Here is an 18,439-nt window from a genome sequence, read left to right on the forward strand (position 1 = left end):
AAGACTACATTGTATGGTAAGACTTCCACCCTATAATGGAAGCCATTATTGCCGCTACGTTAATTATTATGTGAGCTCAGACACACATCTATTTATAATATTGATTTTGTTGAAATTCTATTGTTAATTAATAAATAATATCTCGTTGAACTTTGAAAGTCTTTAGATTTTAATGGATCACTCGGTATTAATAAAAAAAAATAGGATTTTTCTAAGATTCACTTAACATTTCATTTTATTTTTGTAAGATTAGACATATTTTGTAGGAATTGTTTTAAAAATTCTTTATTAAATATTGGATCTTTCCAACACTTGAATGTTTTTTAACAATTTTGATTACCTTTCATTTTTCTCAATATACATAGTTGTTTTATTCCACATATGGCTCTGAATCGAAATTATACTCTAAAAACTTGATTTAAAAAAAAAAAGACTTAACCTACTGCAATTGAAAATTTTAAGAATCATTTTCCTGTTCTATGGCTTAAATAACAATAATAAATATGTTTGTTGTATCCGGCAGGCGTTCTCAAGACATGAATTTTGTTGCAAAGTGTAATTTATTCTATTATATAACGGAATAATTAAATAAACAAAAACACTCTAAATGACATCACAAGGGATCGATTTTTTTGTATACAAATTCATTTAATTGGACCATTCATTGCCTTAAATAATTATTCAAAGAGATTCGAATACATGTGCCAATATTATAACAAATTACATAGTATAGATGCAAATCCCAATTAAATGACAAATTAAACGAATTATAAATAAACACGAGACAGAAATTTAAACATGAAATTAAAATCACCACACTAAAGTTTTCGACCTAACAATGATACAAGATATTTTTCCTGAATTTATTTATTTATCTTTCAACATAGTTTTCTTTGTAATTTTACAAACTTCCCCTAGGGAAGCTCCCATCCCATCTCTATTAACCCGTCCAAATAGTACTCGGCTTTTTTTCTTTTGAATAATTGTTCACGAAACACTTTTTGTTTTTGACTCAATTACTCCGAGTTGGATTGGCTTAGACGCGTCAAATTTTAACAGAACAAGTCTTAAAATATCTTCTATAGTTTGAATCTATAACAAGGTTACATTTTCAAAAACAGCTCGATACTCCATTATGTACATTTTCACAAAAAGACTCACATCAATTCCCGCAAACGACTTTAACATAACAACTGTGCATCCAAAAATGCAAAAACTTTTATGTGGTACTTTCAACAGATGCTAGATAGATGTGAATAGCTAATATTGGCGAATACTGCCATTTTACGTTGAGTTCTGAAACTTTTCAGACCAACCTAGTATTATATTTTCAGATACACTTAAAGTGTACTTGGCAAAATAAGTGTAATCAAGCGATTGTACCTTCTTTAATGAACAAAAGGTTGGATTGGATAGGACCGGGCAGGACTAGACTACGGTTCTAAATAAAAACTGACACAACACTAATTGAAACACTTTATTTTAATGCGTGTGAAAAAGAAGCCTAGTTGAGGGCGCTTTAAAATTTGAGACATTTTACAAGGATCGATAACTGGGACGCGAATGTTATGGACGGTACGTGGAGGAGAACCAACTTTCAGTCCCATATTAAGAGATACTTAAATTATTATTATGCAGTATACCGTGTGTAAACATGAAACTTACATAATTGGAAAGAAAAAAAATAGCAATCATTATACATTTAACAAAAAGCTTTATTGTCGATGTGTAGCCATACAGAAAAGTGGAAGGGATTGACATCCAGACTTTATCCTTGCCACATTCTCTTGTTCCAGAAAGCGATGTTGATAGATAAGCAGGTCTATTTAATTTTCACAGTTTGAATTCATATTCCTATTGCTGAAAGACGACGTTGCCGTCGGACAAATTGGCCTGGGCCTAGGGGAATAGGTGGGCCCTGAAACGTCGATATGCATGGCAGCCGTGAGCCAGAGACTTGGTTATGTCCTTTTTGATGGCGTCCTTGAGGACATCTGCATTAATGATGGGCTTTTTTCCAGAGCTCTCCTTTTTCTCTATGGTATCCTTGTGGTTTATCCTCTTTTTAACATTGCCAATGGTCTTACGAGCAACTCCAGTCAGCCTGGCCGCCTCTGTTGAAGTGTGACCCGCCAGAAGAAGAGTTGATCCCCTAAGCCTTGCATCTCGCTGCGATGACATTTCTCGTTCGATTTAAAAAATTCAAAAAGAAACAGGTGCTTGAGATACATGACTATTAATACAATTACAGACAGTTCTAATTTCCTTTCACATAACCTCTCAAATCAATATAATACAAGTGTGTACGTTTCAAGTTTCCACCCGGTAGCACCGTTTTAAAGGACCGGGTATCACTATAGTACTGGTATACCAAACAAAACTAAAGGTTTTACAATGGTGCAAAAATTTATTTTAAAAGAATAAATGAATCCTAATATTTTTAGGTCAGGATCATTTGTCTTAGAAATTTAAATGTTTAATCTAGTGGTACACTGCTGATAAATAACAACTTTTTGATTCAATTAGATTATCCAATTTGGTTCCCCTTATCTTTTTCTCTCACCCTATATACATATATAGTTATGATGATAATCCACGAGGGATCTCTTATTTTTTTCCCAACTCCCTTTATAAAAAGATTCCTATCAATTTAAATGATATCAACTTTATACAACGTTGATGTCATGAGAAGACCATGTCATTTAAGAAGTTCCTGGGATATTCATAATCCGTGGATATTCATATACATACTTATTATGTCAATATATCTACATATTACATATTTTATGAATATTCAACGTTTTATGTGTACACTGTAAGTATAGATATAGGTAAGTAGGGAAGACGGACACAGTTGTAAGACTTTTCAAGGTTGTGCTAGCGGTTCTAGGGCTTATTTTTTGGATTTTTTTGAAAAAAAATCCAAAATTAAATTTTTATAGATATTCACAAAAAAATAAGTTTTTTGGAAAATAAAGTTCAAAAATACACAGCTGTTAAAGTAAAATAATTATTTTTTTTAAATTCAGAAACCACAGCTATTAACAAAAAAAAATCACATATAAAATTTTTTGGAGAAAAATTTCAAAAATTTAAAGCTATTCACAGAAAGTTTAATTTAAAAAAAAATGTCAATTTAACTAAATTCTTGAAATTTTTTTGGAAAAAAAAATCCATAAAATAAAATTTTATAGATATTCTCAAATAATTAAGTTTTTTGGAGGAAAAGTTCAAAGATATACAATTGTTTAGAAAAAATCATTTTTTTGTAAAAAAATTTCAAAAACCCAAAGTTGTTAACAAAAAAATTTCAAATATTAAATTTTTTGGAGAAAAATTTCAAAAATCCATAGTTATTCAGAATAAATAAATTAATTATTTTACATATTGAAAAATTAAATTAAACTTTTTGAAAAAAAGTTCATTTGTTACATTTTCTAGTAAAAAGCACAAATTTGCACAATTAGTGCAAAAAAGGTTTTTGTGATTTTCTTCGCGAATTTCAATTTGGGAATTTTTTGATGAAAATAAAAAGTGGACTCCTCATCTAGACAATTTTGTAGATGCATATATGTTGGTATGTTATTTGAAGTTTATAACACATTATTTTTTTTATACTCATCATAATACTACTAAGGATACAAGAGGAAATAATTCGATTTTTTTTTTTTTTTTGGGGGAAGTTGCTAAGATGAGACTTTGTAGGTTACCTTATTTAACCGGATTGATATAGTGTGAAGAATTCAAGAGAATTATAATTAGAATTATCAGGATCTTTTTATACAACAACGAAACATTCTATATGATACGAATTAGTATATGTGCTATAAAGAAGTATTTTCTGAATATTTTTTTTAATTTTCTTAATTAATTTGACCATCTTCAATGTGATTTCCGTCTCCCTCCTTGGCCCAAGCAACGCCGGCTAACACTTTACTGGTTATGTTATATAATATAGTATATTATGTAACTATGTAAAATGAATACATTTTCGTATTATTTAGCAATATAACAAAAATATAAATATTTTTTGGTTGATATATGCAATGATCTTAATACATATCTTATTTGGATTAATAAACCATTCACAGCTTGATGAAAAATTCGAATGACTGTGAGCTCTAAGATAAATAAGACTGGCCATAAGAGTGGACTGGACCGACACAACACTGATTTTTAGTCCTTGATGGACTCAGAGTGGAAATGAGGATCGACGTCAAAGTAATTTATTGACAATGTACTTGTTTATTTCCTTCTTCAATCGTACCAACTGATTGTAGTTGATCTAATAGCTAAGCTGTTCTCCTTCAAAAAAATTCTTGAAATTGTCAGAGTTAACATATTGATTTGCAGTTTTTTTTTTTTTTTTTTTTTTTTTTTTTTTTTTTTTTTTTAACTGGTCCAAAATACAGGCAATTTTTATTATCAGTATTGATTTGGTTTTTTTAAAATAATCTTTGTTATAATGTAATTTTTGTAGCTATAGCTTATTTGTTGCTCTAAAAAAAGTTCCGTGTCTTCCCTACATTGTACATGTTATGCATTTAACTGACTTAATGTATATATACACAGTGTAATAATCTATATGAACATATTTAAATACACCCTCATTTTTCTTCTTAAGAAAACAAAACATCGAGAGTCTTTGATTAATTGAATGAAAAAGGTAATATAAGCTAAATCACGAAGAGTGTTGTGATCTGAATTAAAGATGTTTGTATAAGGATATAAGTTTAATGCATGAAATTATCTTTAAATTCTACTGAATCCATAAATATTGTCCATTGGTCAGGCTCTTCAATAATATACAGTGGGAGGATCTAAAAAGTGCAGTAATAATTAATTAGGATTTTATCCCCCTTACACAACTAAAGGACAGCTGAATCAAAAATAAACAAGTTTTGTTTTAATTCTGTGACTCTAAGTGCAAAAATGCCAAACGTATTTGCGAACAAGTAACTATATACTTTATAAAGTAATCTCTATCAGAAGAAAATCTGTCGTCCATCAAATTTGACAGCATATACTTTTACACACATGAGGATAGAGAACATATTCACATCTCGACATCTCAAGTATAAAATACAAACATGAATTTTTGTGCTCATTAATGACGAAGAGTAACTCTAAGGAGCTGTTGAGAACCAACAAGTACTTGTACTTATAATTCCTGAGCAAACCCTTATTTTTACTCTCCGTCTTTCATGAGCACACCTCTATACCGAGTGTTCCATTAAAATATGAACACTTTGAATTTTAAACTTCAACAATATATTATAATTAATTAAGATAGAATTACAACAAAATTAAAACAATAAATATATGTGTGCCTGAGCTTCCTAAATCATTAATGTAGTCGTTGTTAGTGATAATTATTGCTTCCAGGCAGATGCAGAAATCCTGGCACCGCTAAGGATACTGTTCTCTGTCATGGCATCCCAACGCTGGCTGACAGTGGCATTGAGAGCCTCGGTGTTTGTATGACGGACACTGCAGGCCTTCTCCTCGACATGCACACGAAAGGGATGTATCAGGGGAGGCCAGAAGTGTGAAAAAAAGAATTTAAAAGACTCATTCAAGAGAGTATTGCAATGGAGGAGATGGGGTTCTTTCATTGTTGGTGTCAAAAGTGGCATCTTGACCCTCACAAGGTTCTTTCCATCCCCTTTTTTTTATTTACCTCTTGACAGTCTGGTGTGAAACCCTAAGATCTCTCGCAGGGGCCCTCATGAGTATGATGGGATTTGCCTGGCCGTTTTCTTTAACTCCTCCGTGTGCAGTTTGGCCTTTTCGTCAGAGCCTTTTTTCCGCCCTTACGTTTTTGATTTGATGACGGCGTAAACTGTGTTCTTGCAGACGCCCAACTGCTTGGAGTGCGCGTATGGAAATTCGTCGTTCCCGTTCAAGTGACATTTTCTCGAGTTGTACATAAGTTAGAGAGAGCTTAAATTTATTTTTTGTTTTGTAACAAATTGCTTAAGTTTTAATATATCGAAATATGAATTAACTTAAATCACTCAAACTTAATTAATTATTGAATTAGTAAGTGTTCAGATTTCAATGAACCACCCGGTAAGTGAATGTCCTTGTTGGACTCGTAGTAGAATTGAGGATCGACATCGTTATTATTTCTGTCCTGTCTATATCCTTGCTAGATAAGGAGTGGGATTAATGTTTATTTCCTTCATATAGCAGCTGCTTGCAGCTAATTTAATGAAACATGATGACGGCTAATCTGCTCTCTTGGCTAACATTCTTCAAATTGTCAGTGTTACCGTGTTTATTTTTGTCTTTTTTTATATACCGAAAATTGTTGTCTCATATTCACCAATGCTGTCCGCCTCCGCTCGATCCCCAGCTTCAAAAAGTTGGGTTGTTCTCATTAGAAGGCAGAATTGAGCTGCAAAAAAAATCACTCGAGGCACTGCTGTGCAACACGAACCGAAAGTGTATCGGCTCCGTGTACCTCAAACATTTTCTTTGTCCTTTCGACCACTTTTTCCCTTTCAGGCAGTAAAAATGTAAAATATTGCAATTACTTCCTTTGAGACCTCAATACCTGACGCAAGATAATTCACAACTGAAGCAGTCAAGCAAAATTGTCCGAATAAGCGTCTATAGTATAAACACCTGCCTTTTCAACGCTTTATCGTATGATGTTATGTGACCAATAATTAACAAAATATATTTAGTTTAAAAAAAGTGCATAATGTATTTTTAAGAAAAATACAGAATAAATATCCAAAATATAATTTACCCACAAAAAAAAATCATAAAGTTATATATAACAATTAGAGTATGATTTGATTCCATTTTGACACGTGTAAAGAGACATCAAACCCCACATGGGCCTATGTCAGTTGTTACCTTGCATAACAATTATACAATATTCCTTAATCAAGCTCTTTTTTTATTTTTTCCTGTGTTTTTTAGCATTAAAGGAATGAGTATGACCTTCGGATTTGAAATCTCTGTATTGTTGTGGACAAATGGCAAGGGGTAACAACGGCACACTTCTGTAAATTCAATTTTATTTGTATCTGGAGCAGCTATGTCCAAAACTTTACTAAAGTTTTTTGATACAACAATGTTTTTGCTGACAAAGAAAGAGATGGCATCAGACAGCGGAATCATAAGAAATCGGCGGGGTACACAAGGAGCGATTTGGTCTTAATGATCCAGGGGATTCTGCATGGTTATATATATATATATATTTTCTTGTGGGAGTGCTTTGTTTTTGGAATAAACTTCAAATAATTGGGTTTTTTCTTACTGAAAATCCCCAACTAGTCACAAAAAAATTATATATTATTTATTTGTTTTGAAAAATTTCAAAAATTCATAGTTATTTACAGTAAAATAATCATTTTTGGAAAAAAAATATGAAAAATTTAATTAAACTTCAAATATTAAATTTAAAATAAAAAAAATCAAACATTAAATCCTTTAGTAAAAAGCAAAAATTCCTTCATTTGGGGCTATAAATATATTAAAATTTTGTACAGATTTGAGATGGGACTTTGAGCTTTCAATGGCTCTTAAAAAAATGTAAACCTGACTTCCCATTGTATAATTATTCCTTAGAATGATTCAAAACCTAACTACGTCACTATGTAGATACAATTGAAGGAGTAGATTGAATGGTTTTTCCCTCATATAAAATGTAATTACGTAATAATCAACTAATTATATGTATGAGAGAATAAACTTGTTTACAGTTAGATGATAGATAAAATGTAAGTCATGCAGATGCTTCCCTCTTTTTATATCACTATATCATGATCACAGCCAGGATATCACGACTTCCCAATTTTTATATGATTTCGTAATTCGGCATAATTTCTCCTCTTCCAACTATAATATACATAAAGTCAAGAGAGTTGCAGGGGGTGGGCTAAAGGGTTTGAAGCCCCCTCCCCCCCACTTTCAGAATTTTTCTTTCAATTAGAAATTTTTTCGGTAAAATGGAATAATTTTTCAAAAAAGATTTATGTTCTAAAAAAAAGTCATTCGGTCAAATTATGCAGCAGAAAAAAAACTTAATGTTGAAATTTTTTTACCAATTTTTTTTTTTTTTTTGTCAAGAGTTGTTTTTATGTAATTTTTCTCCAAAAAAATTAATATTTGATATTTCATTTTCCAATTTATCTCCAACAAATTTCATTTTCTATGGATAGCTATGGAATATAATATTTGAAAGCTTTTTCAGAAAAATTTTATATGTAATATTTTTTTTTTTTTTTCAAAAATATAATTTTTAGTGTAGAGCTAGGAATTTTTGCAATATTTTCCTAAAACAAATAAATTATGACAATAGCTAAGAACTTTTGAATGTTTTTTTTTCCAAAAATTTTAATGTTAATTTTTGGATTTTTATCAAAAAAGTTCCAAAAACCAAGCCCCCCCCATATATACTACTCGAAGGCATGATAGTGACTGACTCTATTGTCTCTAGAATGATACCCGAACCACTCCGCTACTGATTTTATAGACTGATTGACAAACATTACAAAAAAAGAGGTTATATTGCCGTACTCTGTATAATAACTTTAAATTATATAATGAAGTTGAAATAGAATATGTTTGTAATATATTGCATTATAATGAAGACATGAATGGTTTTTTTTCCCCCAAGACATGTGCATTGCTCTTAATAAATATATCTTATTTGTGTTAATAAACCACCAACCTTTTAATGAAAAATGCAAGGACTGACAGCTGTAAGGCTAAATGAATTAGGACCGACACAACATTGGGTGATACTGACTTTGTTTTGCTAAATTCTGATCAGTCTGTATCATAGATGTGCCATTGAGTATATAATTAAGCTCCACCAAGTTTTAAACAAAAAAAAAAATCTCCCTCCCTTGGAAACTAAATAAAGGTTACCTTTTCCACGAAACGAGATTCTCTCATCACAACACCATTTACCTCCTAAAACCAAACATTTACATTTTCCAGAATAACTTTTACTATGGATCGGATAGTCAATGGAATTATATTCTTTCGCCAGAGAAGTGAGGCTGATCTCGAGGGATGATTTGTTGTGAATTCTTTTATTTTTTTATTTTTTGACATATTATGTCGATTTTTTGTGTGTACAATGGACAAAGTGGAACTATGCTTTATGAACCCTTCTCTATTGTCCGTATCGTTATTCGTAGATTTTTTGGAGTATGATTTTATACTTCTACTTTGCCTCTTTGCCCCATACTCCACAAAAAATCAACCTAAAGACTCAACGACAAACGATACAACCAATTGGAAGGTTCCATAGGCCAATGAGGCATAGTTCTCATATGCCCGGTGCTCCAACATAAATCGAGTTAGTATATATATGGTACTATTTACATTTTTTTGATTATTTTATTTTATTAATTTTTTCTTTGCACTTTCACGTTATTTTTGAAATGTTAATATTCTTATCTTAAATATATTACTTTTACTAAAAATGATAGTTTTTATATTTTATAAATATAAGTTGTTATAGGCTTTGATTATCACCGCAGGTCGAAATAAATAAATAATCCCTCAGCAACAATGAAAACTGTATTTATTCAATAACAAGGAAATATTGTTTCGTGAAAAGTTTGGATATAAGCAGTAGAAAAACAATACTTCACTATATTTTGATTACGAATCACGACTTTGCAGTTTTTTTCGTAGCCAATTAAGTTATTAAATTTTTATGGGGCTTAAAAATTCCAATATACTTACTTTAAGTTTCGATTAATTTCTTTATATTGAAAAATATATTTTAGTACTAAAAAACCTAGATGATTGATCAGATAAATCCAGACTACCTTTCACTGCATCCGGATCAATTTCCGGCCTACGAGGAATATGGCTGTGCATTCATTAGCACTCCAGGACTTGTGGGATTTTTTCTTACATGCCTCTCCTCCTTACAACAGTTGTAGACGTCGTAAACTTTGCTCTTTGGATATCTGAGCAACTTCTTTATATCCACTAAGCTGTGTCCTACGCAAGCCAATTCAATAATGGTGTTCCTCCGGTTCTCCTTCATCGTAAATACATGTCTTGAATTCAAAGTTACACAACTAACTTAAGGCTGACGCTCAATCTCTTATTTTCAAAGTGAAATAACAGAGTTAAATGTTTCACTTATTGTTCAGGAGGTAGTTAAACATGGTCAACCCTGTATGCTATACAAATCATGAATCACTTCCTTGCATTATTTAATAAATAATGTATTGATATAGGATATCGAAGCAAGTGGCTTGTATATACTAGGGGTGTCCAAAAATTAAGATAACTTTGTATGTTTAGGAAAAATATTATTGTATTCATCAATATTTATCTATACCTATTCAAATTAATCCACCTCAGACACAATTCTCTTGTGTCAACGCTTTTTCGAATCCTCGAAGTACTTATCATGAGCACTTTTCGGTAAAGCCTTTAACTCTTCCAGCGATGCAGTTTTTATCTCCTCAATCGTTGTAAATCTCCGTCATTTCATAGATGTCTGCAGTTTTGGGAAAAAGAAAAAGTCATATGCGGCCAATTCCGGTGAATATGGTGAATAAGGCGTGATTGTGGTATTTTTTTAGCCAAGAAATCTCTCAAAAGCAAAGATGAGTGAGATGGGGAATTATCGTCAATGCAAAAAAACATTAATTATTTTTCCACATTTGCAAACATTTTCTTCGAATTGCTTCTCACAATCGGTGCATAACTTCAAGATAATACTCTTTATTAATCATAAAACCATATGGAAGAAACTCCTGATGCACTACGTCACGATAGTTGAAAAAAAAAACAGTCATCAAAACTTCAAAAGCGAAGCTCGTCATTGGGATCTTCCTGTACATCTAGGAAGAGTTTGTAACACTTGTAAACATTTTTTTTTAATCAGAATAGTTTCACTGTATGTCACCTTCAATATCTCAAGTGTTTTAGAGCACTTATTTTCATTTTTTACTCAAGATTTGATGCAAATTCATGGATCCCTGTTTTTCAATTCTATAAAATCGTCAAGCATGTTAAATACTTATAACCGCTATGCCTCTCACAAACAAAATAAACATATAAAAAAAATGAAACAGTAAATATAGATTTGTGGCGAGGAACTAACATAAAAAAAATGAAAAAATTGAGAATTCCAAATGTACGTTGCCCGCGAAATTTAAAAAATCAGCTAAATTTTTGAACACATATCGTGTACATCATTCATAGTTTTTTTATCCTATTATATAAATGAATGGAAAGAAGAGCCCCTGCCCATTTCTTACCTTCGCCAATAACTTGAGGAAGCCCCAGTTCAAAGATGATTTGGAATAATAAAAGATTCAAAAGGAAGTTGCTTTTTCGACGGGGGTGGGACGATCCATGTAACGCTTCCAATGTATGGTCTGATAAAGAAAGGGTTCTCATTGTTTTTAATTTAAAAATTGGCTTCTTTTTGTTTTCTTGAGAGGCTCAAAGGATTGGAAAGTGAATCACAATTTTTTATTATTAAAAGGAATAGTTATTAGGTTGTTGGGAGAACCAAAGAAGCATTGAATGGATCCGGGATGTAGACAGATGAAGGCCAATTACCATTCAGGTTATTGTTGAGTTACATGTCCATCCAAATTATTGGACCTAAAAAAATAAATAAATAATTAATACATTGTATAATTAAGAAATTATATAATAATCAACATCTTATAAGGAAAGTGGTTGTTTTTTTTTCACCCACCATTATGTAAGTTTGTAGATCACCTTCCAGGACGTCCCTCAAACAAAAACTTTATCAAACACATCCGAAGAAACTCTTAAACCTGAAAAAAAAATTATATAATCTTAAATGTATGTTGTTGTTTTTTAAATATATAATTACTAGCAAAGGGTTACAAAGAGATCTAGTTCTGATTCATCTAAAATATAGTATATACGCATTTTTCATCTCTTGTGCAGTTCATTGTAATCATGTATTTTGACTCAGATTCATCTATTGTGAATTAATAGAAGGAAAAAGGGTTCATTCTGTATTTTTCTTTAAAGTAAACACAAAACATAAACTATTCAACGGTATGGTCACACATAAAGGACACAACCAAACTCTATTTTATATATATACTCAGATGTTTAACAAAAGCTTTGATACTCTTTTCAGTTACGACTGAAATGACTTTTCTAGACAGATTTGACCGATATTCTGCTCCAGACGGGGAGCTCACCACAATTTAATTTTCTTGAGAACTGATTATTTTTTGGATGGAGTTGCACTGATTAATAATTAAGTATCAGTAGACATCTACACTGAACCGGATAAATAAGAACTGACACGACACTATCTCATATTCAAAAACACATTTTAAATTTCAAATACGAAGCTTTGGGAATATATGGAACAATATAAATGAATTTTATATCATTAGTGGCTAAGGATTACTCGCCGTTGCTCGGGCTAAGGAGGGAGAGGGAAATCATATTGAAAATTGTCAAATTAATTGAGAAAATTTAAAAAAAATATTCAGAAAATAATTCTATATACTAACAATTATAATATGAATATTTATTGTTGTCGAAAAAAATCCTGATAATTCTTATTCTCTTGGATTCTAAACACTATATCTATCTGGTTAAGTAAGGTAAATAGTAACCCTCCACCCCAACCCCCACTCCCATAAAAAAGAAATAATAATAGTTACTCTTACTATTGCCTCTTGTAACCTTAATAGTATTATTATGAATATTATAAAAATATTGTGTTATAAGCTTCAAAAAACATACCAACATATATGCATTTAAAAAATTGTCTAGATGAGAAGTTCATTTATTATTGATATCAAAAAATCCCCAAATTGAAATTCCCGAAGAAAATCACCAAAAAATTTTTGTAATAATTCTGCGAAAAAAAATATTTAATAATAAAAAATAGCAAAAACAAAAAAGTTATGAAGAATAATGTTCTCGAAAAAAATAACCCTCGATAATTGGTTCATTTTTGCAAAATATTGCAAAAGTTATTTAATCAAATTTTCCGGGAATCAAAAATACGCCTAGAAAGATGTTGCGTAGGCAGTTTTTTGTGCAAAAAGCATCGTTTTGTGGCATTTTTTCTTAAAAACCTGAAAATTGACGTTTGATGAAAAAATGGAAAAAAAGATAATAAAAAATTATAAAAATATTCAGAAAATGACAGATATTTAGGTTAAACATCAATTTTTATTTGGCAAATTTATATGAAACGAATCTCCAGACAAATTTCTACAAACTTTATTATATTTACTAATCCCACATTACATTGAAAGTTCATTTTATTGCACCTAAAATAAAGAAAATTGCAATTTTCACCGATTTCTTTTTTAGCCCATAACTTTTTTGATTTTTAACAAATTTAGAAAACGTTGTTATTCTTATAGTTGTTTTTTGAAACGCCAATTACTTTTTGATAAATCACTCAACCCCCTATCTAGTCTCCTTGAGCTACCAAAAATGATTTTTGGGTATAGTATAAGCCCCCCTTATTTGACCTCCCAAAAAATCGACAACCCCGTTTTAGCCTGTCCAAGGTCAAAAAAGGGACCCATACAAAATTTTAGTCTCCTAGGTTCAACGGTGTGGGAACGTATAAAGGACATGTACAAACACACACCACACACAATTTCTCTTTTATATATATACAGATACAGATTAATGGAACTTGAGGAGGGATGTGATTTTATATGAGTGAAAGGAAAAGATGTGAGCAATACTTATGTTATTACTACTGAAATAATACCCTTGTTAACATCCTGTAATACGGTTTTTTTCTTTTTCTGCGATTCAGAGAAGAACCTTTTGCATTTAAAATAGCATTAGTCAGAGGCGTTCGCACGATTATACATTGTGGGGGCTTGCTTAATCTTTTTGGAAAAAATTTCAGAAATTAAATTTCTCAGAAAAAGTTTCCAAAATCCAGAGCTGTACAAAAAAAAATTAAATTTTTCCAAAAAGAAATACAAATATTAAATTTTCTAGTAAAAAGCACATATGAATTTATTTTGGGAGGGATATAGCCCCTATAGCCAAACTCTCCAGACGCCCTTCTTAGAGCATGGAAACTATTATCAGTATGTTTGAATACATATTTTAATATTTATTTTGTTATGTATTTTTAACAATATAAACCAAAGATAGGCCAGAATCCTTACTTCAGAGGGAGAAGTTAATACAATGGCCATCTACAAGGGAATGAAAAAAATTAAAAGAATTTTTAACATTTATGTATTACAATAACTCCATCTGACCTAGTGAATAATTGTCTTTGAAGTCCATATATGTACATTATGTATATATACCCTACTGTAGGATCAACAAAGTATCAAACCTACGCACATTGAGTTCAAGACAATAATTTCCCCGTAGTACTTTTGGCAATTGAACTACGTCGTTACATACCATTTTTTCAGTTTCAATATACATATTTTTATATACCGATGTTTTTCGATCTCAATCTATAGACCCACTCCCGATTTATGAGTTGCACATAATGACTTACGCAACACATTTAATTTCATATAACGTTACTGGGACATTTTTAAACACACACGACTTCATGAGCAATCTATCTATAGAATTGATTATAGATTGAATTTTAAATTCAGACCAATTTTGTGTAAGACTAATCCCAACATAATTTATCTTTCAGTTACCGATTTTACTAAATAAATTTAGACTTTTTTGATTCAAAAATCATAAACGTATCCATATCCAAGCTAATACCTAGTTTAATAGGACGCCTACACTCAAACATTTCAGGCCCATTTTTTATATGAGTGGTTAGAAATACTGAAGTTGAAAAAAGTAAACCAAAATTACGAATAGTTACTGCTGTAGCTTATATATTTTTTTAATACTACAGGGTTGTTCTTATATAGGTTTTGTAACTCAAAATTCCTTATGTAAAGTTTCGACTCACTTAAAAACAAAACAAACGAGAACGAGTAAAATGGAGCAACGAAGGAGTGAAATTTTGAAGCTTCTCTCTCGTTTTAAATTTAATTTCTTATGAACAGCCGTGGATTTTCGAAAAAAAATTCCAAAAAATTTAATATTTCTTCCAAAAAATATAATTTATTGTAAATAGCTATGGATTTTTAAAATTTTTCTCCAAAAGTTTAATATTAGAAATTTAATTTTTAATTTTTTCTAAACAAATGTGGATCTGGATTTTTTTTCAAATAATTAAAATTTTTGAAATTAAAAAATTAAACATCCAAATACCAAATCCCCCTCCCAATATAGTCCTATGGACGACTCTATCCATACCGTCCCCCTCAATGGATGTCTTCATCCCAACTGTAATTATGTGGGGACAACTAAGACCTTGGGTTTAATAGTGCCCTAAATCCTCTAGTCAATTGAGTTGAGATCTGGTGAGGAAGGATGTTCAGTACCAGAAATTTCCCTAAATTTCTATTTAGGAGTTTTTTTGGCTTTGTTCAATGTGGCGGACTTTAACATTGCTGTTATGAGCTGGCATTTCTGACGGACTTAGCTCTTGGGGCCAATATCTTTCTTAGCATTCCTGATCCTCCTATCGATAACATTTTTTTTTTTTTTTTTTTTTTTTTTTTGTGAGATTGCTCATGAAGGTTTGAAGATTTGCCTCAGTACTGTCTCTCAAGGCACTCATGAACTCCTCCGATCGCTGTATGTTATGCCCCCTACTCCCAGGCTTCCGTTCATAGCTACCACGACCCTCATCCGTCTTCCTAACCCTTAAAATAGTGAGCCTGTTCCCTTCCGCACTTGTGACCACCTCACAAACAGGAACTCCGCGTGAAGCCAATCAAGCACACTCTACGCTTCTTCGACGACATCACGCAACCGGTTCTGCTTACAAAATTTGTAAAAATGAAGGTCCCAAAATTGCTCCTTCAAATAATGTCTTACGTTAATTTGTTTGGAATTTATTTAATTTTTAATACACGCTGCATTTTTGTTACACACACAGTAGATTCAGATTATTTTCTTTTTACATTTTTATGAAATTATAAATAAAATTGCAATTTATCATTTTTTTTTTTTGTCCAAGATTATTTTATGTTGACGAACCATATATAAAACAATATTTATTTTCTCTTTCTCTACAACTGAGTAAAACATTATCATACTTTGAATATTATGTATTACATTTTCCTTATCAAGAATTATCATCAGAGTAAAAAATAAACCAACGTAATTTTTATCTAGTTTATTGGGTTAGTACTATTCTGAAGACTTGTTCTGAAGAGGAAAAATTTATGTATATCAGGCTACAACTGATCAAGAAAAAGTCAATAAGAGTTTATTAAATGCTTGTTTTTTATAAATAAATATTGTAGAAAACATTTGTGTCCCATCAACACAAAAACAAACTGGCATAATTTTTCTCAAATACACTTCTGGATAACATTTGTATTCTCCATTAAATTGTCTTGCATTTCTATTGATATATTGTTTTACATTTTTAAAGATCCTGCAAACTTCACTTACAGATCGAATAAAGAAATGGTCCATTAAAATCTCAACACTTTGAATTTTAGACTTCAATAAGATATAATTTATTAAATAACAATGGAATTCCAACAAAATTAATAGTATTATGAATAGATGTTTGTCTGAGCTCTCTTAATCATTAATGTAGCCGTCTTTAGGGGCAATGATGGCTTCCAGGGGGTGGTAGAAGACCTGACAACTGATGCAGATGTAGTGCTTTATCATGGGGTTCCAGTACTGGATGAAAGTGGCTTTGAGGGCCTCGCTGTTTGGATGAAAGATACTGCACGCCTTTCCCTGGACATACATACACTCAAAATGTGTAGTCCAAGGGGTTGGCACAGGGGTGGAGGGAACCAAAAGTGTCAAAAAGAGTCTTGAAAAGGAGGAGATGGGTTTCTTTCATTGCTGGTGTCACAAGTGGCCTCTCCTCTCTCACAAGGCTCTTTCCACCAACTTTTGATACCTCTCTGGACAGTCTGGTGTAAAAATCCGAGATATTACGCATGGACCATTATGGAATTTGCGGCGATTAGTATGGACTGTTTTCTTTAACTGATCCAAGTACAGTATGGTACTTTTAAATAGCTTTTCTTCAACTTTAACGTTTGGACTTGTTGACAGCGTAGATGGGGGTCCTGGAGACGCCCAGCTCCTTGGAGTGCACGAATGGAAATTCCCTTTCAAGTGTCATTTTCTGGACTTGTACCTAACCTAGAGAGCTCATGTTTGTTATGTTTTCTAACTAATTGTGTATGCTTTAATATATCAGAATATGAATTAATCTCAATTACTCCATTCAAGTGATCAGATTTTAATGGATCCCCCGGCATATAGATTATAAAGAGTGTAGCAAAAAGCAATCCATTATTTTTCCAATATATGACTTTAGTAATTTGTATCTCGCGTTGTAAGTGTTAAACTTAGAAAGTGTTAGAAAGATAAGATTTTGTAAACATTTTAGACATTTTTGTGATCGTGTGACTCAGTATTGTTTGAACGGTTGTACTAGATGCTCCCCAACAAAGAGAAAATAGGCCATATTTTGCAGTTTTTCTTCGAACAAGGGGAAAACGCAAGCCACAAGGTTGAAAATGTGAATAGAGTTTATGTTCCTGATACTGTAACAGCCAATCATGTGGTATCTTAGTTTCGTCAATTCTGTTCCGGCAATTTTGATGTCAAAGATGTTCGCTCTTTAAGGCCGATTGTCAAACATGTGGATAAATTAATGGAAATCATCAAGTCTAACATATGTTTAAATTACTAAGGAGATAAATATTAATCTAGAAATTAGAATATGTGGACCATAAACACAAAATCCAGCTAATTTGATTCACACTCCATTTTGAGTGTGAATTACATTTCTATTCATCACCAAATAGTCTTCAATTTCTATTTGTCATGATGTGCGACACAAATTGCCCTTAAAGTGCGCAAAATTAATCGTCACAATAAAAGAACGTGAAATTGATATATTTTATTTGAAAATAGTCATTTCTGAGCCAATTTAAGTCTTTGAATCTAATAAAGGCTCTAAACTATCACTAAAATCCTTGGGTACCTTAACTCTTAACCTTGACTCTATATGACTATTATTCCTTATTTATGCGGAATTTTTATAGTTATCACTAATAAAAAAATCATCTCGTCTAAGAAATTTTATATGCTATAATTTTTTCGAAATAAAAAACAAATTCAACCCTTAAAAAAATCCTTATGACGTCACAATTATATAATTTCTCCATCCCACGTGATAATACATTCCAGCTCCCATGGCTATATTTACTGGGTGACCCATAAGTATTTTTTCGCAACTTCTATAGCCAATAAAGTGCACAAATATTTATTTCCCGAAAAATCTTTTATTACCCTTACAATCAGCAGAAAATTTCCTCTAAAATAAGTGCCAGTTCATTCCACATGGCCATCCTTTCGGCAACTACAGCTGTCACACACTTTGGAA

At 31.5% G+C, this 18,439-nt stretch overlaps 1 protein-coding gene across 2 annotated transcripts in view; it reads right to left on the bottom strand.

Moving 5' to 3' along the window:
* LOC121122175 (protein amalgam) overlaps positions 1-18,439 on the bottom strand; it is a 177,283-nt gene that overhangs the window by 126,156 nt on the left and 32,688 nt on the right. For both annotated transcript variants that reach the window (XM_071889802.1, XM_040717185.2), the window contains exons 2-3: positions 11,705-11,786; positions 11,256-11,607 (exon numbers count right to left, since the gene is read on the bottom strand). In XM_071889802.1, coding sequence (XP_071745903.1) covers positions 11,256-11,397 — 142 coding nt within the window. In that variant the 5' untranslated portion in view covers positions 11,398-11,607; positions 11,705-11,786. The remainder of the gene's footprint in view (positions 1-11,255; positions 11,608-11,704; positions 11,787-18,439) is intronic.

The sequence above is a fragment of the Lepeophtheirus salmonis genome, chromosome 7 (genome assembly GCF_016086655.4).
Source record: "Lepeophtheirus salmonis chromosome 7, UVic_Lsal_1.4, whole genome shotgun sequence".
Classification (NCBI taxonomy): Eukaryota; Metazoa; Arthropoda; class Copepoda; order Siphonostomatoida; family Caligidae; genus Lepeophtheirus; species Lepeophtheirus salmonis.